The sequence below is a fragment of the Canis lupus genome, chromosome 26 (assembly GCF_003254725.2).
Source record: "Canis lupus dingo isolate Sandy chromosome 26, ASM325472v2, whole genome shotgun sequence".
Classification (NCBI taxonomy): Eukaryota; Metazoa; Chordata; class Mammalia; order Carnivora; family Canidae; genus Canis; species Canis lupus.
In genome coordinates this window covers 27,195,034-27,222,370 of record NC_064268.1, presented here as the reverse complement: position 1 = coordinate 27,222,370, position 27,337 = coordinate 27,195,034, and the positions used below count along the sequence as shown (strand labels likewise).

The 27,337-nt window shown below is 51.8% G+C and overlaps 1 protein-coding gene across 1 annotated transcript in view; it reads right to left on the bottom strand.

The window, feature by feature from the left end:
• The window catches only part of BCR (BCR activator of RhoGEF and GTPase), a 124,816-nt gene that overhangs the window by 39,937 nt on the left and 57,542 nt on the right, over window positions 1-27,337 (bottom strand). The window contains exons 2-8 of the mRNA XM_025474691.3: window positions 21,964-22,145; window positions 14,377-14,481; window positions 13,856-14,041; window positions 7,906-8,013; window positions 4,210-4,270; window positions 2,902-2,954; window positions 932-1,072 (exon numbers count right to left, since the gene is read on the bottom strand). Coding sequence (XP_025330476.1) covers window positions 932-1,072; window positions 2,902-2,954; window positions 4,210-4,270; window positions 7,906-8,013; window positions 13,856-14,041; window positions 14,377-14,481; window positions 21,964-22,145 — 836 coding nt within the window. The remainder of the gene's footprint in view (window positions 1-931; window positions 1,073-2,901; window positions 2,955-4,209; window positions 4,271-7,905; window positions 8,014-13,855; window positions 14,042-14,376; window positions 14,482-21,963; window positions 22,146-27,337) is intronic.

Below are 27,337 nucleotides of genomic sequence, written 5' to 3'. Positions count from 1 at the left end.
TGCTCTCACCTGTGCCAGATGCCAGCCTCCCTGATTGATGCAGCTCTGCTCTCTCACTAAGTGCTGCCCACTCAGGACAGCACCTGCCTACTGCCTCCCTGGGCCCCTCCCAGCAGGGTCAGAGGCAGCAGGGGCCACCAGGGCGGGCTGGGTCATGCATTCTCAGCCCCTCTGTTCTCTACCATCTTATCAATGATGTGCAGGGAGATAAAAACCAGGGGTGGCTGTCAGGGAGGGGGGGAAGGGAGGGAGGAGGAGGAGGAAGGAGAATCCTTGGAGCTGAAGACAAGCAAGCCCACAAACATCATGTACTTCCGTTTTAAATCCTTAAATCTGGTCACACGGGTTTCCCACAATATCCAGAAGTTTGCATTACACCACTTTGCTTTTACCGAAGATCTACGTTAGTACTTGTTTTCAGTAACTAAAATAAATCTGAACACCGTATTTGCTTTTACAAAGGGTAATGGCTTTTCCATTTTACACCATTCAGTTTACAAAAGACTTCATAGGAATAATCTACCTTCAGGTAGCAGGGGAAACCTGGAACTGTTTTTTAATGAGAGAATAATACTCAGGAAGAACTATGTTGTTCCAGGCAGACAAAATGACATTCTCTTTCTGATGGGTATTCTCAGCTGGGGACCCCAAGATGACAAGGCTGTAGGAGAAAGAAGGGGTGCCCTGGACACGACCCACCACACAGGAAAAAGAGGTGGCCAAGTGAGGCGAGCAGCCCTGCAACTCCACCCTGATGCCCCACACAGAGGATCGGGTCTTACCCTGCGAGGGTCAAGGACCCTAAAAGGTAACACATGTTCTGTGTTAGGCTGAACAGCAGGCAGTCTGTTGAGGACCAAAAAGGGGCTCCAACTTGCCCCTGCCTGGTGGGGCAGGGTGGCAAAGCCAGACCATCCCCAGCCTCGCTCACCTCTCCCTTCTTCACGGTCATGGATTGCCGGCGGGGTGTGATTTCCTCATTGATACTGGACAGGAAGTTCTGTGAGATACGGAGGGCATCCTGCAGCAGAGGGTGGTCAGGGTGGCTGGACGGTGTGTGCTTCAGTAAGTCCTGTGTCAGGCAAGAGAAGACTCAGGTCAGAGAGAGCACAGCCCTGGCACCCACCACTGTGACATTCTGGGCTGGATCACTCCCTGTGGAGGGGGCTGTCCGGTGCACTGTAGGACATCAGCTCCCCATCCCAGCCTCTAGGCACTAGATGCTGGCACTCCTCCTTTGCAGCTGTAACAAGCAACAGTCTCCAATTTTGCTGCATGTCCCCTAGGGGGCAGAAATGGTCTCGTCCAGAACCACTGGTCGGTGCCAGCCAGGAGAAAGCGCCTGACCTTCCCTGCTCCTCCTGCTTTATTTTTTTTTTTTTTTTTTTTCCTCCTGCTTTAGAGAGGAGATGGAAACGTTGACTCCTTCTCCACTAGGAATGCACGCAATGCAATTCGTGCTCAAGGTCAACAGCTCCTTGGTTCAGAGAAACAACTCCCTTTGCTCTCAAATCCCCCCTGTAGAGAACCTGCAGAGATGAAAATAAGCCTGGAGGAAAGCTCTGGTGCCAGTAGTCCCAGAACCCCCATGACACCCCTGGGCCCCTCTGGCTTTTCCCTGTCAGGATGCTCGGAATAGAGACAGAATAAAGGTCTCTAAGACTCCGTCTGATGAGCCACCAGTCAGAGCTTTTTTTTTTTTTTTTATAAATGTCATTTTATTTTATTTTTTTATATTTTATGTATTTATTCATGAGACACACAGAAAGAAAGAGACAGGCAGAGAGAGAAGCAGGCTCCAGGGATCCCTGGGTGGCGCAGCGGTTTGGCGCCTGCCTTTGGCCCAGGGCGCGATCCTGGAGACCCGGGATCAAATCCCACGTCGGGCTCCCGGTGCATGGAGCCTGCTTCTCTCTCTGCCTCTCTCTCTCTCCCCTCTGTGCATTCTCATGGATGAATAAATAAAATCTTTAAAAAAAAAAAAAAAAAAAAAGAAGCAGGCTCCATGCAGGAAGCCTGATGCAGGACTCGATTCGGGGTCTCCCGGATGACGCCCTGAGCCGAACGCAGCGCTAAACCGCTGAGCCACCCGGGCTGCCCCAGCCAGAGCCTTCTAAACCATGTCTCTCATCTCCCTCTGAATCGGAGGAGAGGGAGGAATTATGAAATGTGCACTTAACAGAATACGACACAGCTTCAATACTATGGGGCAGAGCTGTTGGGCTAAAGTGGGACACTCTCCAGCACATCAATTTAATGGAAAAAAAAAGGCAAAGTGGGATGATACATAGCACAACGCCTGCATAATTAAAAAAGACGTTCACGTATGTCAGCATGTGTATCAAAGAATCCTTGTGGTGGTGGCTCCTTTGCTGGGAGGAAGCAGGAAAGGAAATGGGAAGCTCACACACTTCTGTGACTTGGTTGTAAATTAAAAAAAAAAATGTATGTACAACTTGCCCTAAATATAAATGAATAGGGTCACCTGGGCAGTAGGACTAGGGGCCAATTTGTTTTCCCTGCTGCCTTCAGGAACAGCTCCACTGAGGCAGTGGCCCTCCCCAGGCTCCCTCTCCCCAGGCTAGGAGGCAGTGGTCATCCTTGCAGCCCTGGAAGGCACCTACCCTCTCTGCCCACTCTCCGTCTACCTTGGAGGCCCTGCTTACATGGGACAGGACACTCCCTCCCTGCATCAACCCCTACAAAAGCACTCTGGACACCTTAAGAATCTGCTTTGTTCTCCCCTCACCCCCCTGTGAGCCTCTCATTTCTGCATCTACAATAAATGTGTGTGGCAGGAACAGAGAATGTATGGGTAACACTGACAAATACCAGTGTCAGCCCTGGAGCAACAGAAGCCAAGAACCCCAGAGTGAGAAGGTCCTGGGTGGAGTGACTCACATGCAGGACCAGCGTGCTGCGTGTCACCCGGTCCACAGGCTTGTAGAGCAGGGCTGCAGAGAGACGGGCAGGGTGAGAGGTGGCCACGCATGGAGAAAGCAGCCCCAGACCACCCGCCTGCCTGTCCTTGCTGCAAACGCTGGAGTAGGGGGAGTGGCCCAATCACCGCCCCCCCCCCCCCAACTACTCCACACCCAGTGACAAGGTCAAACCCTGAGCACCTAGAGGGTTGGGCACATGGCTTTGAGCTTCTGATCTGTGACATTAAATGCTGAGTCCAGAGCTACGGGTCAACCCAAGTTGACACCCCTCCCCTGGAGTTGGGCAGCCCACCAGCATCCTGGTGCAGATGGGCCAGCAAGGGTTCCAACCCTGGCAGGGTCTGGAGGGCCTCCTGGGGACAGACCAGCATGTCACTCACAACATCCATCCCTGTATAGTTTAGAGGCCTGATTCCGAGGATGCACTAACTAAATCAGGTGCCGATTTAGCTCTTGGCTGTTTAAGTGTTTTCAGACACCTGGACTCCAGGAGCACAGGAGCCCTGGCCAGCTGTGGCAGCCCCCGCTTCTCCATGAGGATGGCGAGCCCCGTCCGTCACAGGTGCAGATGCTTACACGTCCTGACATACATCAGGAGCATTTCCTCATGTGACTCCCACAACTACTGTAAGACTCGCATTGTTACCTCATTTTATAGATGAGAGACTGAAACTCAGGAGCATGGTGAAGCTCTGCTACCAGAGTCAGAGTCTGCCGTTCTCTCTAAGTGTAACTATTCATGCTATCTTAATAACCAGAACTGAGGGGTGACCTGTCAGTCCTGATCCTGCTTTCTGCCCACAGTGAAGGGGCTGGACACATGGGCCTGGGAGCCTGGCAACTCTGGCTTTCCCCCTGCCTGGCCACTTAGGACCTATGTTCCAGCGGGGTTACTTTTGTTCTAAACCTGTTCTGTCATCTGAAAAAAAGGGAAAATAAAATCCTCCTAACAGGGCTGTTGGGGACAACATGATGACATTTTAAATGCCCAGCAGTGCCTGGTTTCCATGTGTTTACAAACCCCTACCATCCTTCCTCGTTGCTACTGTTGGTGGAAAGCTGGTCCTGACCACATCCCTCCCCATCCCACCACACCCAGTGCTGCTTTTGCCATGTCTCCGCTCTCACTATTAGAAGTCTGGAGTGGCAAGGGTGCCAGAGGGTGACCCAACCGGGGGCTGTATTTGCTTTTCCAGCAAATGCCCCCTTGGCTCATGGCAGCTATCCCTCTAGGGAGCACGAGGAGGCCTCGGCACAGAGAACTCACTTTCCAAAGAGTTCTTGGTCGTCTGGTCCTTGGCATCCTTGTTGCTTCTGGCTTTCAGGTTCTACAAAGAGAAAAGCACGTTTTCACATGGGACCACTGAGGCAGCATTGATGTGGCAGGAAGTTCTGTGACCAGACACCTTCCACAGAAAGCTCACCCTTCTCTCGCTGCACAAAACCTTATATGAGGCAAGTCTTAGGGGTGTCCTGAACCAAAGCATGAAATACAGGGTGGGCGGAACACAAGGCCTGCCCTGGGCATGTTGGTTCTCCTGCAACTGTTGACATTTGGGGCTAGAAATTCTCTTACTGTGGAGGCCTGTCCTGTACGCTGTGGGATACTGAGCAGCACTGCTGGCCTCTACCTCTGGGTGCAGCAGCACGCCCTCCCCCTGTTGTGACAATCCAAAATCTCCAGGCATTATTAAGTTGTCTCCTAGAGACAAAATCACACCTGGTCAAGAGCGCCTCTGACACACAGACTCCTATAAAAATGTGGCAAACCTCAGTGTCCTTCCTAAATGCATGGAACTGCTTTCTCAGAGAAGTTAAACAGTGTGCAAGGAAGCTAATGGGTTGGAAAAGCACTCACCTTTGGACATGGCCACGGCGGGACCCCCACCACTGAGACCCACGCCAGGTTCCACCTGCACCCACCCTCTTCTGACTTTGCAAATGTACAGGCATACCGTGGAGATACTGTGGGTTTTCTTCTGGAGCAAGCCATGAAGCGACTATTGCAATGAGGCAAGCTCAGTGAATTTTTTTGGTTTCCTAGTGCCTATAAAAATTATGTTTATAATCTTTTTTTTTTTTTTTTTTTTTTTTTTTTTTTTAATTTTTATTTATTTATGATAGTCACAGAGAGAGAGAGAGAGGCGCAGAGACACAGGCAGAGGGAGAAGCAGGCTCCATGCACCGGGAGCCCAACGTGGGATTCGATCCCGGGTCTCCAGGATCGCGCCCTGGGCCAAAGGCAGGCGCCAAACCGCTGCGCCACCCAGGGATCCCTATGTTTATAATCTATTAAGTGTTTAATGGCATTAAGTCTAAAAACAATGTACCTACTTTGATTAAAAAATACTCTAGTGCTAAAGAATGCGAACCATCATCTGAGCTTTCAGCGAGTCATAATCACTGACCATAGTTCATCACAAAAGACATAATAATGTTTAAAATGTTGCAAGAATTACCAAAATGTGACATAATGAGCAAATGCTTTTGGAAAAATGGCACCTTCAGACTTGCTCAACACAGCATTCCTACAAACCTTCAGTTTGTAAAAAAAAACAAAAACAAAAAAATGCAATATCTGCAAAGTTCAATGAAGGTGAGCCTGTAGTTTCTAACAAACAGACACTATGATCCCCAAAGGAAAGCAGAGATTTTTGGTGGGTAGGTCATGTTTTCACACAACTGCATCAAAGGCATCACTGATTGAGTCCAAGGTACCAAGAGAAACCAGGATATAAGATTCTGTGTACCTGAAATAATCTCCGGGAAGAAGCTATGGTTAATCCCATTACCAGACTGCTGACCAACAATAAGAAACAGCATGGGGTCCATAAGGGGCTCAGAGATGGCTTTCCCAACCTCTCATGCTGTGGTAAACCTCTCACAACTTAAATCTGTGGTATTTTAAGCTCATTGGGGCCAAATGCACTTTGGTACCTCTCTTGAGAGTTTAACGCCCCTCATAGTGATTACTCCTCCATACACCTGTCTCAGCAATTCCTGAGGGGTGCAGGGGATGAGAGGGGTGTGAGAGCTGAACATGAGCCTCTGCAAGTCAGGTTCCACACTCACGTGGGCCTGGGAGACAGCCCTCACACCATGTGCCTCTGGGCAGTACCATGCACACAAGCATGCAGAGGTAGGTCGAGAAATCCTGCCTCAAAGAATCTGGCTTAATCCCACACTTTACAAATTTAACTTGGTCCCCAGAGGCCCTTTTCCCATAATTCTCAAACATCTATCGTGTGGGAGCTGGCATTCCACAGAACCCAGTTTGGGCAACTCTGGCTTAAGTGGATGCTGCCCTGGCTCATTTTCAGGACTGGGAGGAGATGAGGGGCCACTGCTCTACTGCTCCCTGTCCTAGAGGTAACTGTCCTCCCCAAGCCTGAGCTCTGACCCCTGGAGTGCAACCTCTGCATGGCCTGCTGCTTCTGTTTCCTTTGGCTTCATTTTGCTCCGTCTGGGTGGTTCCAATTTCTCTGGGTCTCTTTTAAAAACATGGGTGGGGAACCAAAGCGGATGCTGCCTAGAAGGGACAAGCTTCATGGAGGGCCAGCTTTCAGTACGTCCCAAAACGCTGTCTCCCTCCCAGTATCCTTGCCTCAGCTCAGAATCCCACTCGTGCATGGTCAGTGGGACCACATGACCCCTGGGTGGTAGCTCACCATTGCTTCCTCCTTCCTCTATAGAAACCTGTGTGGGTGGACTTGAACTTGGCCCCCTCTAACTGTAGCATGCTCTTAAAGGATTAGATCTCTAATTTGTTAAGGTCACTCGGGATTCTGCACCAACATGCCAGCTGTTGGGGTGGGGGGATGGTGGTTTGCTAAGTGAGTGAGCTAAAGAAAGGTGTGGCCTAAATGCTCCAGGCAAAACAGAGCACACAGGGAGGGATGTCTGGAGCCAGCCCAGAACCCTGGGTGCAGGTGGCCTGTTACCAGCAGGCCAGGCAGGAAGTGGGCTCCAGAAGAACAGCCCGGCACCCATTACCACCATGAGAGACCATCAACACCCACGACACACTACCTCTTGCGACAAATTACAAAATGGCACCAAGCCCCCAGAACAAAGCCAGGTATGATAGGGTGTAAGGGAGACCCCACTTATTCCCTTTTTCTAGTTTCCATTTATTTTTCTTATGCTAATTTCTCTCATGGAATCTTTCCACCCAGAACCCTTGTTTGGAGGAGGGAGGGCAAGTCGGAGCTCTGAGGAGCCAGAGGCATCACAAGCAATGACAGGTCCAGAAAGTGGGAAATGTCACCCAGCTGCACAGGGCAGAAGCAGGATGTGGCAGGCTACAGAAAGCCCTCGCTGGGAGCCTGGAGAGGCGGGTGCTGCAGGCTTTGGTCTAGGGGCGGCCACCCACCCCGATGACCTGCTCATCCTCTCTGTATCTGATGTGCTCTTTTGAGGCCCCTCATGCTAACACTCGGGCTCGAGGTTTCAGTGCTCCTGGAGCTCTAGGCTCCCACGTATAGACAGAAAGTGGCAATGCCAATTCCACACCCCGGCACTAGCTGCTTAGTTTGCCTGGCAAGCAAGGTCCCCAGGCAGGCTAGAGGAGGAACAGTGCAAACCACACCTCCCCAGCTGCTCTCTAGCAAGTAGGTGCATAGTCAGCCTCAGGACTCTCATGACTAGACCTCCCGGAACTATGGACAATGCTTACTGCACAAAGACGGTGCAAGACAGCATCTGTCTGGGGCACTCAGCAGAGCCCCAGAACTGGGCCCCAGCCCTTGGAGTGGCACGGCACTTGCAGGGCCGCTCCCTCCTGTGTCCCCCATACTGGGCTGACAGAGCCAACCCAGAAGTATCTGGAAGGAAAGTGGAGATTTACAACCAGAAGTTGGTTTGGTGCACCTTGTTCTCCTGGGTCACAGTGTGCCAAAGACCAGCCCACGTTCCATCTGTGGGAGGTGGAGGGGTGCACCCGTCTGAACAGAGTCATGAGTACCTCAGAGATTTCTGCAAACTGAGAGTTGGCCTGACAGCACTTCTCCGCCGTTTCCATGGCGACGCCATAGTTGTCTACAAAGGCTCGGTACACACCCAGCTGGCTGGCCTGCAGGGAGGAAGGAAGAGAGTGTGGGACAGGTGTGGAACACGCGTCACTGCTCCCCATCTTTCTGAGAAATGGGCTTCTGTGCCCAGCTCAGTAGAAATCCCAGGTGCAGCAGACAGCACAGAGCTGCAGACACCTCAGCTCTTCCTTGCAGTTGCCTCCCACCTGCTTCCCCTCCCCACGCACCGAGTATGTTCCCCTCTTCCAAGTGACATGTTGAGAAGTGACTCACAGCCCTGGGCAGGTAAGGGCTCCCTTCCATAGCTGCTTATTCCTCCCATCCTACTCATTTACACACTGCCACAGCAGTGGCTAAAACTCAAAGTTGTCAGTGAACGCAGACAGAGCCTACTCAGGGGGGACGGAGTGGTACCTTCTCATTCTGGCTGTAGGAGACTATAGACTAAGGAGGTCGGCCCCTGGGCTGTGGTGGCCACAGTGCTCCCTCTTGTCCGATCTCTCCAGAAACACAAGGAACATGCAATCTAGCTGCTATTGGGGGATGAGGGGCTCCCACTCTCTAGACATGAGCCGAGCCCAAACCTGGCAAGCGGGTCCAGGTATCACACTCCGTACCTGGTGTGTGGGAGACCTGCTGGCTGTCAGCTGCAAGGCAGAAGTACTTTATCTTTTGTCAAACCAAAGATATTAATAGAGGGTCTTTTCATATAATCTCCTGGTCAGATACCCAACTGAGTGACAATGGTATGGATGTGTGTGTACACACACGCATGTGTGTATAAGCCACCACCCCCTCCGGGCCCCAGGTCACCTTCAGAGGCAGCCAAGGGGAAACCAGTCCCCCTCTTGTACCAGCAAAGCCAGACCTAGGGAGGGTAATGGAGGACCCTGGTGACCAACTAGCCAAGACTTCCCATTGTAGCCGACCAGCAGCTGGAAGCCTAAAGCTTTAGCTGATCCTAGAGTCTGTTCTGGGCTGAATGTAAATTTTATTTCTATGTGTTTGCATTTACATTGAATTTTGTATTTCTTCAGATGACAATGCCAAATGCTAGTAAGCTAGGTGCCCTTGGCACTGTCTGGTCTCTGACTTTGCTCCCGGGGGGGCTGCATGGAGGTCCTGTGTGGCTCCTACTGCACTGAGCACCTTGACGTGTCACTGCATCTCCAAACACTGATCGGTACAATGGTCAGACCCTAGAGCACTTTGTTTTCTCCCTCCTCTGCTGGTCATTGAGTGCCTACCTCCACAATGAAGCTCTGCTTTAGGCACTGTCACCACAGCTGCAAATCACTCAGACACAGTGGGGCCAGTGGCAGGAGAGATACACGATAAGTCAACAGACATGTAATATAGCAAATGTCTGAGAACAGAGCACGGGTTAAAAGCTATGGTGCTGCTTCAGAGAATGTGGTCAGGAGCCCTGAGGGGACATTACCGTTGATATGCATAACCTCGAAATTCCTATGGTGAAATCCTAACTCCTGGCACCTGAGAATGTGACTGTATTTAGAGAGAGGATAAGAGGTGATGAGGTGGGATCCCTGGGTGGTGCAGCGGTTTAGTGCCTGCCTTTGGCCCAGGGCGTGATCCTGGAGACCCGGGATCGAATCCCACGTCGGGCTCCCGGTGCATGGAGCCTGCTTCTCCCTCTGCCTAAGTCTCTGCCTCTCTCTCTCTGTGTGACTATCATAAATAAATAAAAATTAAAAAAAAAAAAGAGGTGATGAGGTTAAAATGAAGTTGTTAGGGTGGGTCCTAATCCAGGATGATGGGTGCTTTTATAAGCGATAAGGACACTGACCCACAGGGGGACCCGTGTGAAGACACATGAAGACTGCGGCCATCTGCAAGCCAAGGACAGAGGCCTCAGGACAGACCAACCCTGACGGCACCTTGATCCTGGACTCTTCTAGCCTCCAGAACCGTGAGGACATAGATTTCTGTGTTCAAGCCATCTGGATTGGCAGCCCTAGCAAACTGATGGGAGTTCCAAGAGAGGTGAACCCCTTCCATTCCTTCTCCTTTTCCCCAAGGAGCTCCCACTTTCCATGTGACTTTTGCATAGTGCCAAGCAATCTCATCTCACATATTTAACTAATCCAAAATGGAGCTGGACCAGTAATAGGATAAATGGAGATCATGTGCCTCCTGATACGAGGCACAGAGGAGGACACAACATCACTGCTGCGGCTTGTTTTGTTTTCACAGAAATGCAGAACTTGAGTCTATTCCTGAGAAAACATCAGACAAGCCCAATCTGGCCTGTACCCTCCAAGAAATGTCAAGGCGACAAGCAAAGGCCAAGGAACTGGTATAAACTGAAAAAACTAAAGAGATGTGAAAACCAAGTCCATCTTGTGCCCTCGGATTGGATCCTGAATCAGAGAATGAAAGTGCCTATAAAGAACATGATGGTGCAGTCTGTTAAGCATCTGACTCTTGATTTCAGCTCAGGTCATGATCTCAGGGTGGTGAGATGGAGCCCCATGTCAGGCTCTGCTTGAGAATCTGTCTCCCTCTGCCTCTCCCACTTGTACTTTCTTTTTTAAAAAATATTTTTAAGGTTTTATTTACTTATTAGAGAGAGAGAGAGAGAGAGAGAGAGAAAATATGAGCGGGGGAGGGGCAGAGAGAGAAGCAGATTCCCCACAAAGCAGGGAGCCAGATGCGGGACTCAATCTCAGGACCCTGGAATCACGACTCGAGCCAAAGGCAGATGCTTAACCAACTGAGCCACCCAGGTGCCCCCCAAAATAAATATTAAAAAAAACAAACATGATGGCTAACTTGGGAGAAATTTGCATATGTATGTTTTAGATAACAGCACCACAGCACCGTGAAAGTTTCTGAATTTGATCATTGTACTATGGGGTTATGGAATACGTTGTCTTTGTTTTTAGCAAATACACAATGAACTATTTGGGGTAAAAGGACAAAAGTATCTGCAATAATTATTCAGCACATTCACGTGCACACACACATATATGAAAATGAGAGAGGAAAAGATAAAACAAATTTGGCAAAATGTTTCAACTGGTGGATCTGGCACATGGGAGTTCTTGGACTATTTCTGCACCTCTCTGGAACTTTGAAATGATTAGAAAGACAAAAAAAAAAAAAGAGCCTGACAAAATTTCAGCCCGAGACAGACCCTTAAGCAGTGGCATTTAACCCATACATTCCCAAAGGAAGGGGAGCCCAAGGCTTTCTGAACTACCAGAAATCCCTGGGGAAGGGGAGGTGCCATGGCTGGGGCAGGGCATCACAGGCTCTTTTGGTCCTAAGACTCTCCTCGCTGGGGAGCCTGCTGAGGTGACACTGGGCTGACCCTGCTGTGCTGTCAGAACGGGACAGGGGAGCCCTAGCACCCAGCTCAGCGGCACCCATGAACATTCTTCACACAGTTCCTGGGGCACGACTTCCTGCTGTAGCCCCACCACCCCTCTCTCTAGTCCTGCTGCAATGTCTGACCCACAAAGCTAGTTCAAGGATACCGGGAAAACCAAAGGAAACTGCCTCAATTCTGGGGTCCATCAGACTATGAAAATTTGCAAGAGAAGTCTCTGAGTGATGTCGGAATGTTATTTGGGGAAGAGTGTTGGGTGCAGTTTCTTTTCAACAATATGATTCTCCAGTTCTCAGGAAGGCTGCAGGCTGAGCCAAATCTACTAGGTTTAAACCTGCTGACACTTCACACAGGGAGAAATAGGGTAGGGAGCACTTCAAAGATGGGGGCTGCTGCACCAACACAGCCTCCTACTTTCTGGCCATAGAGAAAGGGGTCTTACATGGTGGGAATCTGAACAGAAAAGCAAAAAGTTTCATGTGTTTCTTGTACCTTCGCTCCAGCCTGGGGTCCAAGGTGTCTTGTAGCCCAGGGTAGTGGAGAGAGAGGACTGCCAACAGGAAGGCCACACCTTGGAGTAGAACGCTCTAACCCAGGCACAAGCCAAGGCAAGGACTGGGTCTGGGCCAGCTGGGTGTCTGGGCAGCCCAGGGGGCCATGCTCTGCATACCTAGAGGAGGCCTGTGACCTTGGGAGGGGGGACCATCTCCACACTTTAGAACTGCTGGGGTGGGGGCCTCCTTTCCACACATATTGGAACCTCACACACTGGAAGACAGACATCGACCAGATAGCTCTCATTTGAGTTTTCTCCTTCCTCTTGCAGGTGCCTTAACTGTTTCCTCCTTTTGGACAAGTTTTAGCTGGCCCACACCTTGGTTAAATAAGCACTTTGAGCCAATCCCCATCTCAGATGTGGCCTGGCCAGTGCCAAGGGGCCTGCCAACTCCCTTTATTTGACTGCTAAGTTTTACTGGTCCTGCTGACTTTTTTTTTTTTTTTAAGATTTTATTTATTTATTTGACAGAGAGAGGGAGAGAGAGCACATGCACAAGCACGGGGAGCAGTAGAAGGAGAGGGAGAAGTAGGCTCCTCGCTGAGCAGGGAGCCCAATGAAATGTAGAGCTCCACCACAGGACCCCTGGGATCATGACCTGAGTTGAAGGCAGATGCTTCACGGACTGAGCCACCCAGGCACCCCATGGTCCTGCTGACTTTTTAAAAAGCCATATCCTTGGCTCCTCTGGGGTCCTGTGGTCAGCAAAGGCTCATAGAGGCCCCTTACCTGCCTTCTGGGTGGGCCCCTTTTGTCCCGATAAGTTGTTTCTGCCTCTGGGACCTGAACTGGGACCCACAGCCACCTCTGCCAAAAGGATTCCTGGTCAGTATGGGCTCAATAAGCCCTTTCAGAAATTCTTTCTGTCATCCAGCATCACTTGTCCTTCAGTTGTATGGCCCAAGAAGGCAGAAGGAAAAGCACTCTTTTTGGAAAGAAGCCAATATTACACTCCCAGCAAGTGGCCCAGAGTTCCTCAGTCTTCTCACTTCCACAGTGGTTGGGGCAGGACCTGCCTTACAGGGCTGCCTCAGCTCAGGTGAGATGGGCACCTGTAGACTCTCCTGTGCCCCACTACTCAGGAGCCAGGCAGCCTCACATTGCGAGGCTGTGCCTCAGTCTACGCTCTGCAGGGACAAACCACCTGCCCTGCATTTCTCCAACCTGTCTGTAAGAACCAGCTGTGATTCCTACAAGGCATGAGTGTCACTGTCAAAGTCATCATTAAATATGGCTGCAGGTTGTGAAAAAAAGCTGCTGGGAGGAGCTAAGGGCCACATAATACCTTATTTTCCCACTTCTCTCTGCCAGGGCCCTCCTTCAGGTTTTTTTTTTTTTTTTTTTTTTCTTTCTTTCTTTCTTTCTTTCTTTCTTTCTTTCTTTCTTTCTTTTCTTTTCTTTTCTTTTCTTTTCTTTCTTCTTTCTTTCTTTCTTTCTTTCTTTCTTTCTTTCTTTCTTTCTTTCTCTCTCTCTCTCTCTCTCTCTCTTTCTCTCTTTCTCTCTTTCTTTCTTTTTTAGATTTTGTTTATTCATGAAAGACACAGAGACAGAGGCAGAGGCAGAAGCAGGCTCCTCATGAAGAACCTGATGTGGGACTCAATCCCCGAACAGGGATCACGCTCTGAACCGAAGGCAGATGCTCAACCACTGAGGCACCCAAGCACTCCCACTCCTTCAGGCTTTAGCAGCACTTTCCCCACTACCTTGATTTTTACTGACCATGTCTCTCCACCCCACACCACTTAAAAAAAAAATTCTCCAGTGGCACCTGGCTGGCTCAGTCAGTACAGCATGCGACTCTTGATCTCGGGGTCATGAGTTCAAGCCCCATGTTAGGTGTGGAGCCTACTTAAAATAAGGGCTCCACATCCCAGAGCCTTTGACAACACACGCCCACAGAGCAAGGGAGAGGCTGGATCCCTGCAGATCCGCAAGCTCCTGGGAGACTGCCGTGTACCTGTTCCGAGTCACTCACCAGCTTCTGGAAGAGATCACCCACTCGCTGCTGGTGACTCCACTGCTGTACTCGGGGGAAGAGCCCATCATAGAACTCCTTGTGGATCTCATAGAGCTCAGGCACTTTGAAGAAGATGGTCTCGATCTGCTGGCTTGTCAGCACCGGCTGAGAGGTGGTGGCAGCAGCCTTCAAAGGTTTCATGGGCTGGAAGAGAGCACAGGTGAGGCAGCACAGGTGACAGGTGAGAGTGGCACTGGAGAGAGGGTTGCTGTTTTTCAGGTACATGGTATGACCACAGAAAATCAGTTATGTGACATCTGTGCTTTTCTTTTTAAATTCCATTAAAAATAAAAATTTAAAGCCAGCTTGGTTTGGCACCTGTCTTATGCTAGTATCCACTATGCCATGGGGAGGTCCAGCTTCTACAGAGGTGGAATGACCCTCCAGGGAGGGCGGGCTGCCTTCTGACTGCTGTCCTGGGACCTGGGACCTGTGAGCAGAGTGCCCCTGCCCTGCTCAGCCCCCTACCCTCTCCTCACCAGCAGCAGTGCCTCCAGGTGGCTCAGGTAAGTCTCTTCGCTAGCCAGGATTCCAGACAGGACCCATTTCCTCATCTCCATGCCTTTTTCCAAGTCCAACTCACTCTGTAGGAGAAAGAGACAAAGGTCAGACCTGGGGGTTGGCTCCTGAGGTGGCCCCTCTCAGAAAGGAAGGCCTGCTTATCAACCTGAGGCCAAGCCTCTGAGGGAAGGCTCCGTGTGGAAATAAAGGGAGACACAGGAGCCTCATCAAGTCAACCACTTGCTCATAGACACTGCAAATTCTGGAGGGTCGTCCAGCAAAGCTGAGGGCCACCCTTGGTCTTGCCAATGGGAAATGGGCAGTGTGCAGCTGAGCAGTCACAGGGCAAGGCCCCCTGGTTCATGGCACTTTGTTACAGGTGCCCAGCAAACGAACACAAATGCTGATGTCAAAGGCAATGAAATCTATGTGTGATTTCCTGGTCACACCCCCCATGTGCTCCCTGACCACCAGCGAGGGAATCAGTATCAGAGACTGGCTATGCCCATGACCCACCCATGTGCTGACGGGCCCCATCATAGCCCACGAAAAGTGATGTAACACTCTTGCCCATGCTACTGGTTTCCCACCTGTTGTTGAACATGAACAACCATACTGCTCTGTGGCAGCCCTTGGGCATAGAACCAGAGCACTGGCCCTGTGGTCCACTTTGCCGAAGCCCTCAGGGGAGATCACTGATCTGGGGCAGGCTCCTGGCTCTTGGCACTGCTGACATCTAGGGCTCGAGGATTCTCTTTAGGATGCTGGGGGGACTTGGGTGTTGAGCAGCATTTCTGGTCTCCATCCAACAGATGCCAGGAACAACACTCCCCTCCCAACCCTGGCTGGGACAGCCACAAATGTCTGCAGATATTGCTACATGTCCTCTGGGGTCAAATTATGCCTACGTGAGAACCACTGGGTTCCAGAAAGGCCCAGCCCTAAGGCCAGTTCAGCTCTCACGGTGTCTCTATAGCACCCAGAATCAGGACTCCAGCATGGCCCTTCTGTGTGCTTCCCATCCTGCTGGCCCTTGCCACTTCCCTGGACTGGGAGAGGGGAGCTACCCTGGTGCAGACGGGTGGCTCAGCAAGAAGCACCCAGAGCCAGGAGGTGGGGGACAGGGCCACAGAGTCAGGCCTGCCCACTGAACGCCTGGCAACTGAGTCTCAGGCAACTGCCCTCCTGCCTGGAGCATCAGTTGCCTGGGTATAAACTGGGGAAGGAAGGCTCAATCCCTGGGTCCCACCTGCTTCTGCTTTCTGGGTCCCTGGGGCTTGTACCACATCTTCACTGCCCACTGGGACCATCCAAAAAGTCTTCCTGAACCACTACTTTGTTCTGGGAATCTCTCAGTGTGCATGAGCTAGGGGCATGCATATGCTTGTACGTGTGTGCATGCCCAAGTGTGTATGTGCACTCGTGTGTGTGTAGGGGGCAGCCGCCATGATCATGGCTAAGCATCACTCCAGAGAAAGCACACTCAGGTCCCACCCCACACAGACACGACCCCCCACCCCCCGGCCCACCCCAGGGCACAACGGGCAGCGGCTCCACAGGCAGAAACCTCCAGGACATGCTGTGCCTGACCTGGAAACTTCCTGTGCCAGCTCAGTACCTGGAACACATAGGTGCTCCATGAAGATATAATGAATAAACAAACCAATGAATGGATCTAGGATGCTTGGTTGGGCCCTATTTTTGGCTGTATCTTTGCGAGGTTCTGAGGTCCCTTTCTGGAACCCTTGTCTGTTTGACAAGCAGGTGCCAAGATCCAGAACTGTCAGCTTAGCCCGTTCCACAGTCAGCAAATCTGCGGCACACAGTGCACAGACATGCAGGGTAGGGGCCGCTGACACCTCGTCTCATCTCAGCCCACCGAGGTCACACCATGAATGGTGGCAGCGTGTTGGAGCAGCACCTCTCAGCTGCCCCTGAACGTGCTTCCCACTGTGTCCAGGTGCCATCTGTGCCTTCAGCAAGGGCAGATGTAAAGGTGAAGGGCACAGCAGGCTCCTTGAGCAGCAGTGGCCACCCACCCAGTCCTACTGTGTCCGAGGAACAATCCCGCTACTGTGAGCACTGGCACGGGGGCGGGGGGGGCACACGGCGAGCCCCACCCAGCACGAGATGCCGGTACTCACGTGGGTGGCAGTGCGTCTCATTCCCACCCACACAATTTGGAAAGCTGGGAGGAAAAAGAGCGCAGGCAGGATGGCGCCAACTCCAGCTCTCACTGTTTCGAAGGGCGCGGCCAGCTCAGGGGACCGTCTGGCCCGGGGAATGTGCCAGGCTAGGGAGAAGACACGGGTGTGGATACCTCTCTGTGGACCAGTGCTCGTCTCCCCGAGCCCCTGAATGGTGCTGGAGGCTGGGGGCAGACAGGGATGGCTCAGAAGCCAGCCAACGGCACCTTGAAGGAGAGGGCGCGAAAGAAATGCAGACGATGAGGGAACAAAGGGCAGGGCCGGGGCCAGGGTTATTTATAGCTCTGCCTTGTGCACGTGCCAGTTCTGGAAAGGGCATGTGAGTCCAGTCAGGACCGGGATGGCAGGGAGATCCTGGTGGAGAGGAAGCCAGAGGACAAGGGCGACTGGAAAGAGAAGCGGCCAGCTGGAAGGCAGGCCTCTCACCTCTGCTGGGGAGGGAGGAAGCCACACTGACCTGAGGCTGCAAGAGCGGATAAAAACAAACTGGACGTGACAAAGGGGAAAAGGCCGACAGGTGAACAGAACCGCCACCAGGCCCATGAGGGCAGGAGCTGGACCTGAGTGGCAGGAGTATGGATGGCAGGGTGGAATCTGGGGAGCACTCTTTACCCTCAGCCCCAAACTGGGGGAGCCAGGGTGATCAGGGAATCAAACCCTGGCTGTGAAGGGGTGGACTGCTTCCAGTTGGGAGTTGGCAGCCAGTTTGCTGGACAAAGGACCCTTCCTCTCTGGGTAGGGGCCATGCCTTTGCTTGGCAACAGGGACGCCCACCATCCTGGAGCCTGGCCAGCAGAGGGCCAGGGGCTGGCCTCCGCACAAGGACCCGAGCTCCTGGAACCCCAGTCCTCTGAAAAAAGCACCAACATGTAGGGGAGGCAATGCAATTCTTTGTGTCTGCCCCACTGATGATAAACCAACCTGGGAAGGCTCTTAGGAGGAAGAATATAGGCAGGGCTGGCACCAAACACCTGCTGTCTCCAACTCTGCAGGGAGGACAGGTGTGAGCAAATATTATCCCTGTTTAAGTTGTGTAAGGTAGGACCCAGAACTAGGCAATGTGGCCAAGATGAGCCACAGTGGCACAGGCACCATTTATCCTGCTGTGCCTGGTGCACAGCCTCACTGGGGCACCCACACGATCAAAGTGTCCCTAACCACTGAATCATAAAAGTGAATAAACTTGTGGTTGATCAGATAAAAGCTCTAGTCAGAGTTATAATTTCTGTTCCAGGAGCCCAGCTCTTGATCAGATTTACTCAATGTGGTGACGACCGGTAGCAAAATTATAAAGCAGGTCTGTCTTCAAATACTCCTGAACCAGAGTTTACTACCCTTATAAAAAATGCAAATTTGACTTCTGAGTAGGAGTGATTGATTGAACATGTGCATTTGCATTGGCTTCATCCTAAAAAACAAACAAACAAAACCCCAAACAAGAACAAACCCCAAAGGGTCCACGGGTGGTCCCTGCCAAGGCAGCACACCAGGGCCACTTCTGCAAAGCCACAGACCCCAAGTGTTTGTTTGCCTTCTCGGCCTCTATGTGCCCATGAGAAGCCCCTGGCCGCTGGGCTCATCCAGCTCCACCACACACTGAAGGGCCCTTGAACATGAGAAGTGTGGGCTGAGGTGGTATCAGGTCTGATGTTTCTGGGGCCTACCCCCTGCTGCTACCCCAGGGACAGGGCCTGGCAGGTCACCGTGTGTTACAGAGCCCAATGAGCAGGGGCTGCTCAACAATGTCAGCTCCCCTCTCTGTGCCCCGATGTCCCTCCTTATAAACAAACAGGTGAGAGGATATGTAGAGTCTCGAGGACCCTAGGAAAGACGGACCACGCTGACCTGGCATATTACAGGCTTTGCCTCTCCAGAATGGCAGCTGGAAGTGATGCCAGACCCTCACCCCTTTTCCTGACGTTGTTGAAGGAAGGTTACTTGCTAGCCCACAGCTCTGATCACAGCTTCTGGGAGTGTCCATGACACTGCCTTACTCCCTCTAGTCAGTACTGCTAGCTTTGCCCTCCCAGGGGAGAGAGGGAATGGTCACAAAATGGCCCACATGAGGGCAGCCCGGGTGGCTCAGTGGTTTAATGTTGCCTTCAGTCCAGGGCCTGATCCTGGAGACCTGGGATCGAGTCCCGCGTCGGGCTCCCCGCGTGGAGCCTGCTTCTCCCTCTGCCTGTGTCTCTGCCTCTCTCTCTCTCTCTGTGTGTCTCTCATGAATAAATAAATAAAAATATTTAAAAAAAGAAAAAAGGCCTGCATGAAACTGCTCTTCTTCCCAGCAACCCCAAGGGGCTTACTAACATGTGTCCCCACCTGGTCATGGGGAGATGGAGGATGTGTGCCTGACGGCTCTTGCCTGGGGGGCAGCCTGGCCTCTCCTGCAGCTTCTATCCCCATCTGAGATCACATGGTCATCATTCAAGGGGGAAATAGCTTGGTCAAGACTGGCAGGCACCTCAGAACACCCAGGGATAGAGAATGTCCTAGGTACCCATGGTGACCAGGACCCACCCAGTGTGGTCTGGGTCCTTCCCACAGCAGCACAGGCAAGGGAGTTCCTGGCGTCTGTGGACTCCCTACCTTCCCCTGGGGGCAGTGTGCCCAGAGCAGACCTGCAACCCAGGAGTTCACCGAGCCACCTTGATGCTATGGAGTCCTTAAGGGTCCTCCTGATTGTTCCACAGCCCAAAGAGCTCAAGCTCGGTAGAGGTTGATGAACAGGGATTCCCCGCCAGCCCGGCTGGTTGGGATTGCGTACCTCTGGCCTCGAGACCAGCATGCTGTCTGTGGGTGCCAGAAAGTGACAGTTGACTTTCACGAAACCAAAAAGAAAGAATGAAAGAAGAGAGTCTCACTGTACTGGCAGGGAAACCAGAGAGTCAAAGCTGAGTCTGTCTCCAAAGCAGTGGAGGGCCCCACCCCAGGCCTCCAAGCACCTAACCAGAGGGCTTCCGGAAGAAGGCTACACAGCCCTTTGCCAACCAAATTCTCATCTTACTACCTCACACCCATTAGGACAACCACAACCATTATCACCTCCCCTCCCCGCCCCCCCGCAGAAAACAAATGCTAGCAAGAAGGTGGAGAAACCGCACCTCCTGTGTGCTGTTGGGGGGGGGGGGGGTTGTGTGATATAAACTGGTGTGGCCAGTTTACCTATATGGAAAACAATACGGAGGTTCCTCAAAAAATTAAAAACAGAGCTACCACAGGATCTAGCAATTCTACTTCTGGGTATTTGCCCAAAAGAACTGAAAACCAGGGTCTCAAAGAGACGCTTGTACACCTGTGTTCACAGCAGCATTACTCTTAATAGGTAAACTGTGGAAGCAGCCCAGGTGTCTCCCAACCGATGAACGCATTACCAAAACACGGTAGATGCGTACAATGTAGTTTTATTCAGGCTTAAGAAGGGAATCATTCTGCAGGGTGCTATAGCATGAAGGAATCTTGGGCACGTTATGCTCAGTGAAATGAGCCTGTCACGAAAAGACATACGCCGTGTGAGTCCACTTCCATGAGGTAGAGCAGCCCGATGAACAAAGAGAAAGTACAGTGGTGGGTGCCAGGGGCTGAGGGCACTGTTTAATAGGTGCAGACTTTCAGATTTACATGATAAAAAGTGAGGGGGACCAATGGTGCTGATGGCCACACAACAAGGTGAATGCTGTTCAGACCACTTGACGTACAGTTCAAAATGGTTAAGAAGGCAAATTTTATGTTACATGTATTTGAACGCAATAGAAAAAAAAATTCCCATCTTATCCAGACGTTCCCTGACACCTGCTCTGGGCCAGGTGGTGTGCTCGGAATTGGCGAGCCCACCTCTGGCAAGGACAGATGTGTGAGACAGGTCTATGGGCTCCCTCGGGGGGCCCAAGGAGAGCAGGTGTTGGGATCTGGACAGACTCCAGGACAGATAAGCCTCTGAGCGTGGCTGAAAGGTAAGGGCAGAACTCCAAGTCAGTGTAGACAGGATTTGAGAGCAGGAGCCTAGTGGTGGTGGGCAGCCAAGCTGCATGGGGTCTGGGGCACAGGGAGGGCAGATCAGCCTCCTGGAGCAGCCTTGTCCCAAGTTCAGGACTCAGGCTGAACTTGGACGGGAAAGAGCCCCATCTGTACCAATCATGCTTGCAAAGCAGGAAGCAAGAGAGTGCACTGAGAAAGGCAAGGTAGGTAAAAGAGTGTCATCTGAGGACTCAGGAAGCCTTCAAACCGGTACCTGTGTGGGCCTGAGCAAGTAATTTCACCTCTTTGGACCTCAGTTTCCTAATCTGTAAAATAGTGAAATCAGGTATTTGGGTAAAAAGCTGCACAAGGGGGGAGTTTAGGTAGCTCAGTTGGTTAAGTATCTGCCTTGGGCTCAGGTCATGATCTCAGGGTCCTAGGTTTGGGATCTCCGCTCAGTGAATCTGCTCCCCACCCAGGGAGTCTGCTTCTCTCTCTCCCTCGGCCCCTCCCCACCACTTGTGCATGCTCTCTTTCTCTCATTCACAAATAAATAAATAAATAAAACCTTTAAAAACAAACAAACAAACAAACAAAACGCTGCACAAGGCAAGTATGTGTATGTGTCACACCTGGGCTTCCTCTCCCATCCTTACATTTCAGAATGGGAAGCCTGCCCAGCGCCAGGGTCTTTAGAAATCAGAAAAGCATAATTAAGAAGCAGTCCCACAGAGAAGGCACCAGCCCAACAGTGGAGCGACTGCAGTGAAAAGATACGCTTCTGGCACCTCCTACCAACAATGGATAAAAGCAACTTTCTCTCTGTTTTTCAACCTGGAGGGGACATCAGCAGAAACAAGCCAAGCAAAAGAGGGAAGGTATTTGTCCTGTTCCAAAGAGGAGATGACAACAGGACTGTTAATGACAATGCAACCTCAAGGGTAAGACTCTGGTCAAATGGATGGAGTCCTCAGGAGCACCCTTTCTAGTGAAAAGGAGCCAGTGCACTGTGAGCAGCGCAAGGAGAGCAGCCCAGATGCTGTCCCCCTCCTCTGCCCCGCAGCACCACCGCTGGGGCGGCCACTGGTCCTGCTGGTAGGACAGGGGTGGTGCTCTCAGCCTCCACATGTGCTGCCTACGTCCTGCACGCTCAGGTGACAGTTCCATGATCTCACTGCTCAAAGCCTCCAGGGGGCCGTCTCCAGGCCAGCAGGTACCAGATAGGGAACTGAAAAAGGCGTTTTTAGTGACTTCAGCTATCGGTTGCTCCTGATTGCACCTACTCGTCACTTACGCCTGCGAGAGCAGATGTGCTTCAGGGTGCCTTCAGGAAGTGGACAGTAGGCCAGAGCCAAGCCCAAGCCCTCCTTCATAGCCGGGCCCTTCCCCCTTGGGACTCACCACTTTGGTGGACTCCAGGGCTCCTGAGGCCAGTGTGTCCCGGCTGCCCCTGCCTTTGCTGCCAAGGTGGGGTGAGGAGGAGGGCGAGTCATCGATGTAGGGCAGCCCGTCCTGGTGCCGGCGCTGCTCCTCAGCCCGGTCCGCAGCACAGCCATACCCAGGTGGCGTTCCAAACGACGCATCTGTGTGTGTAGAGAAGCAGCTGTGTTAGAGACAGTGAGGGGGGCCACACCCCACATGTCCCAGCAGGCACTGGCTGATGATGTCAGGCATCCAGGGGTGTTGAACAAGGACTTCAGGTAAGCTGACCTCACCTTCACAACCAGCTAAGTGAAGACCACAGGGCAGATGGGGCTGAAACAGTGGCACACTCCCCAGACTATATGAGACTGGGCTTTCAGGACACTGTCTGGGGCACATAGTACTTGTATCAGGAGTGGGCCTGAGCAGCTACAGAAAGATGGAGCCCAAAGGCTAGCATCTTGCTATCAGGGACGGTCCTTCTGCACCTGTCCATGGGGATCTGACGGGGTGAGGAGCACAGATCATGCCAGTCCAAGCACAAGCCCCGGCCCCTGTGAGCAGTGCCCCAGGCCAGCCAGTCCCAACCCAGGGAAAGGGCGCTGGAGAGCCTTCTCCTTACTCCACCTTTTGCCTTGGCTGACTCTTCCCATCTGGTCCACCAAAATCCCAGACCACCAATCTGAGTATCCCTGTGAGGACAGAGTGTCTTACCCTTTAGCCGGCTCCCTGCTGCTCAGGGCTATCGAGTTATAGAGAATAATACCTCCATCCTAAAGGTACCTGAAGACAGTCACCCCTTTCTCCCTAGCTAAATCACAAAGCCCACTCTCCTTTGCCTGTCTTTCTGTAGCTCTGTTTTCAGAACTGTTCTAATCCAGTGGATCTTCACCAAGACTTTAACCCACAAGGGCCTGGCCCATTCCAAACCTCATGTGAGTATGACTTAACTCCTTCAAGGGCTCCTTCACAACCCATGGGCTTTTTGAGAGGTCATCTTGATTGGGTTACGTTGCCTTCCCCATGACTCACTGGCAACCAGCCCTGTCCAACGTCACCACCACAGTGTTGGACCCCTGCAGTGTTTATTTACCAGTTTACAACAACTTCCACCACTAAGCACCCATAGCAACGAGGCCACTAGGCACAGGCTTCCAGAGTAGACCTGGCAATTCTAGAAGGGGACTGTTCTCAGTTCTTCCCACGTAGCAGCTGAGAGGATCTGTGGCTGGAGAGGCCAGGTGCTCGCCATATCGGCTATGATGGCTGCCAGTGCACCGTGAGACTCATCCACTACATCCCAGCTTCCTCACACACCTCTGCCTCTCCCACATTCTTCACCTCAGTGGGCCAGCAGGTGGCATGCCCTCTAACAGGTGTCCCTAGCCCTGGGTATGTATTAGTGCCAGCTTCAAAATCAACAGAGACCTATAGAATCAGACACTCAGGGAGGTCTGGGCCCTGGTGGTTGTACAGGCTTCCCAGGGGTTCCAGCAAGAAGCAGGGCTGAGACTGCTACATTAGCATAAGCTGGCATCTGGCACTGTGCTGGCTGTCTCCCTGACCCACACTGTGTCCCTGCTGCCTGTGTGCAGGCAGTGACCACAAAGGCCAGGTGGAGCCCTGCTGCTGTGTGTGTCCATAGGAGGGTCCCAGCAGAGGCTGGTTCTGGGATGAAAGTAGCAGACAGGGTGGGGGACCCTGAGAGCCGGGTGGGCTCCTACCCTGTGCCCTAACAACAAGCTGTACTGAGGTCCCCTGGTCTCCTTAATCCATGGGCTACTGTGGGGGCTCCTGGTGCCATCGCCATGTTGGTTAATGCTCAGCCCTGCTGGGGTTTGTACTGTCCTACCAGGATAGTCAGAGGCCAAGGTCAAGTTCTGTGTCCTCTGAAGAGTCTGCAAAGGTGCTCAATTAGCTCTTGCTTGGCATCCCTGAAGACAGATGGGGAGGGTTTAAATGTATTAAAAAGCACAGAACCCTGTTAAATACAGAACCCTAATCTCACACACTACCCCCAAAACAAGTCTGACTTCAGCTTCTGCTTCCTTTTGGGGTATCACAGACTTTTTTTCTTTAACCAAAATGAACACAGAGGACTTCTTGTCCATTCAACATCCATGATATGAACCCTGTATCACAGCAGCCTCTACTGAAAAATTGCTCTCAGTGGGAGCTGCTTCCAAAGGCAGTCCGGGTCCTGGACAGAAGGTTTTGGCTGCCAGATGCCTTCCTCATGGATAGTCTGAATGATCCCCCTGGGCTGGGGGTGGGGGTATCTTTACTTCTGCAACCCATGACATGTCCTCCAGGGGACAGGTGGGCTGATTCTAGAACCTGGGATGTGAATTTCCCAGAAGTGAGGCTCTGGTCCTGTCTAGGTTGCTATATACCTGTGAGAATCAGTGCAGGTCACTTAAGCGGTCTGTGTCTCAGTTTTCCTGACTTTATCATCAGGCGTGTGAACTAGACAACGGGTGGAGGCTTGGCTCTGCTTTAAGCCGTTACAGTCACTGTGCAGGTCAGCCAGCCATGCCCTGCCTACCTCCTGACCTCACCTCCTTTACAGCGTCTTAACTCTGCTCCCCACTCTTCCTCTGGGCCCAGCTTTTACATTAGCTCAGAACTTTCACTGTCCACACATCCTCTCTAGGAAACTATAAACTTTTTTTTTTGAAATAATAATGTTTTTAAGAAGTCAACAACATATTCATCATCTAGAAGAGCATCCTTAATCTGAGCACCAACACCAGATATCCCAGCCTGTGACTACACTGAGCTCACATTAAAGGTCAAATTAATACTGAGTGATGCCCCAAGTAAGAACTTTAGGGTCAAACTCAGGGTCCTAGGGCTTGCTCCAAATACTGCAAGATTCCACATCTGCAAAACAAAGTGCTAGCTTAGCAACATCCTGACAAAAAAAAACCAAAAAAACAAAAAACAAAAAAAACACAAAACCCTGTGCAAAACCAAGTGCCTGGCAAAAAGTTTGCTGGCCAGGGCCGTGTGGGGCTGCTGAGCCTGCTGTAGACACTTCCCACCCACCAGGTGAGACGGAGAAGCCAGGCTCCACAGCCAGACTCAATGGGGGTAATTAGGAGGATCAGGGCAACTCAAAGTCAGCTGTCTCCCACTCTGCACACATCTCTCTACACTGACGTCCGAGAAACCAATGCTTTTAAGTCTGGATTTCAGATAGCTGGTCATTCATTGCTGGGCTACTTTCCACCAGAGGCTTCAGCTCACTGTCCTGGCTAACCCAGAACCCCCAGCTTGCTCCTGCAAATGTGATAGGGCAAGGAGGAGAGCCCTCCTTTCCTCTTCCTCCATCTTAACTGACACATAGGGACCTATCTTCCTTTCACACTTTCACACTCCTGGGGTCCCCATACCTCCTCGAGCATATTGTCTATTCCTGGGAGGCTTTGGGAGCTGCCATTTCCCAAGAACCAGAGCAAAGTGAGAGAGGGGCCTTGCTGTCCTCTCTTCTGCCAGGAATATCCAGTGGGAAAACCTCTCTGGGGCTCATTCCCTCCAAGGACTGGGCACCTGGTGGCCGAGTTAACCCTGGTGCTTCCTGCAAAGTTCTACCCAAAGCTGAAAGCAAATACTGGTTTCAGAGGGGGTGGGCCTGTCATCCCACAGCTATGAGAGGCTCAGGGAAATGAGGGCTGATCCACACACAAAGCGGCAAACCAGCAGGGAAGAGGGCGGGGGCAGAGGGAGCAAGACCCACTCAGAGTTGGCAGGCAGCGGCCAGCTTAGCGTGGAAAACGGATGTGCACAATGAAATCCCAAACCTCCTCCTCTCCAGGCAAGTCGGCTTAGCAGCCACAATCCTGGCACTCTGCAAATCTAAAATCTAGTCTTTGATGCAAGGAAAAAAGGCAGCCACCCCCACACCTGCCAAGTGGGAGGACTAAATCCCTGTCAGCCCAGATCACATCCTCTTTCTCACACCTCAAGGACAACACTGGTTAAAAAAACAAAGCAAAACAAAAAAACTTTCAAAAAATTAAATGTAGAATTACTATGCGATCGAGCAATTCCACTTCTGGGTATGCATGTAAAAGAACTGAAAGCAGGGGTGCAAACAGATATTTGCATATCCATGCTCCTAGCAACATCATTCACAACAGCCAAACTGTGGAAGCAAATCAAACATCCACCGATGGGTGAATGGATAAGCCAAATGTGATATGGAAATACAACGGAATACTACTTGGCCTGAAAAAGTAAGACAATTCTGACACATGCTACAGCATGGATGACCCTCGAGGACATTATGCTAAGGGCAATAACCCTGTCACAAAATGACAAATTCACTGTGTGAGTCCACCTATACGACAGACCTGGAATAGATTCACGGAGATAGAGTTCGATAGTGGGGGCCAGGGGCTGGGGGAGGAGGGATGGGGAGTTGTTTTGTGGGTACAGAGCTTCAGTTTGGGAAGATGAAACAGTCCTGGAGAGAGGGATGGTGCTGCTGGCTGCACAACAGTGTGAACGTGCTTAACGCCCCCGAACAGTATACCTAAGAGTGATTAAAATGTCCCATTTGATGTTATATGTAACAAGTACCTACCACGCACACACACACACACACACACACACACACACACCCTCTGAGGTCCCTCCCAGACAGGGCAATGCTTGGGTAGCTGAGCCAGGGGAGGGGGTAGGGTGCAGGGGAGCGTCTCTCCATCCCCTTCATCGCCAACAGCCCCCTGCAACCATGTCTAAAATAAGCAGAGAACCAAAACTTCCAAGCAGTGTGCTCCCTGAGCTGATGGGCAGGGAGGGGGGGGGGGGGGCGGCTGGGTGGTAGGTACCCAGGCTGCATCACAGGTTTCTGTGGGTTTAATAACAAAGGACAATAAAGGAAGGCCTTGCTCATGCTCTGTAAGCACAGCTTTCAAAGGAGCCCTGGTGTCTGTCACACTGCCAGACCAGTCAAACTGGCACAGCCACTGTTCCAGCAGCTATCCCTCTACTCTTACAGAGTTTACACATCATCTTTTCCAGGCCACTTCCCTGTCCACCCGCATCTTCCTGACCCAGACTGGACAAGATTCCTGCCAGCCCATAAGAATCTGGTAATCACAGGTCACACCCAGTGCCAGAGCCGGATCCCCTGGCATAATAGCACCACGAGGATCCACAGCCCTGAAGCGGCTGTCCTTCCTGCTCTCAGAGGGCACATGTCTGCCTTCAAAGCATTAAATGTCCTTAGCCCAGCCTCCGGCCTGCCAGCCTCTCCCCCACAGCCTGTCTTTCCACAGCCCAGCCTTGGATCAAACAGCTCCAGTAACTTCGATACTCCTTCCCTGTTTTCTCAGCTGTGAGCCAG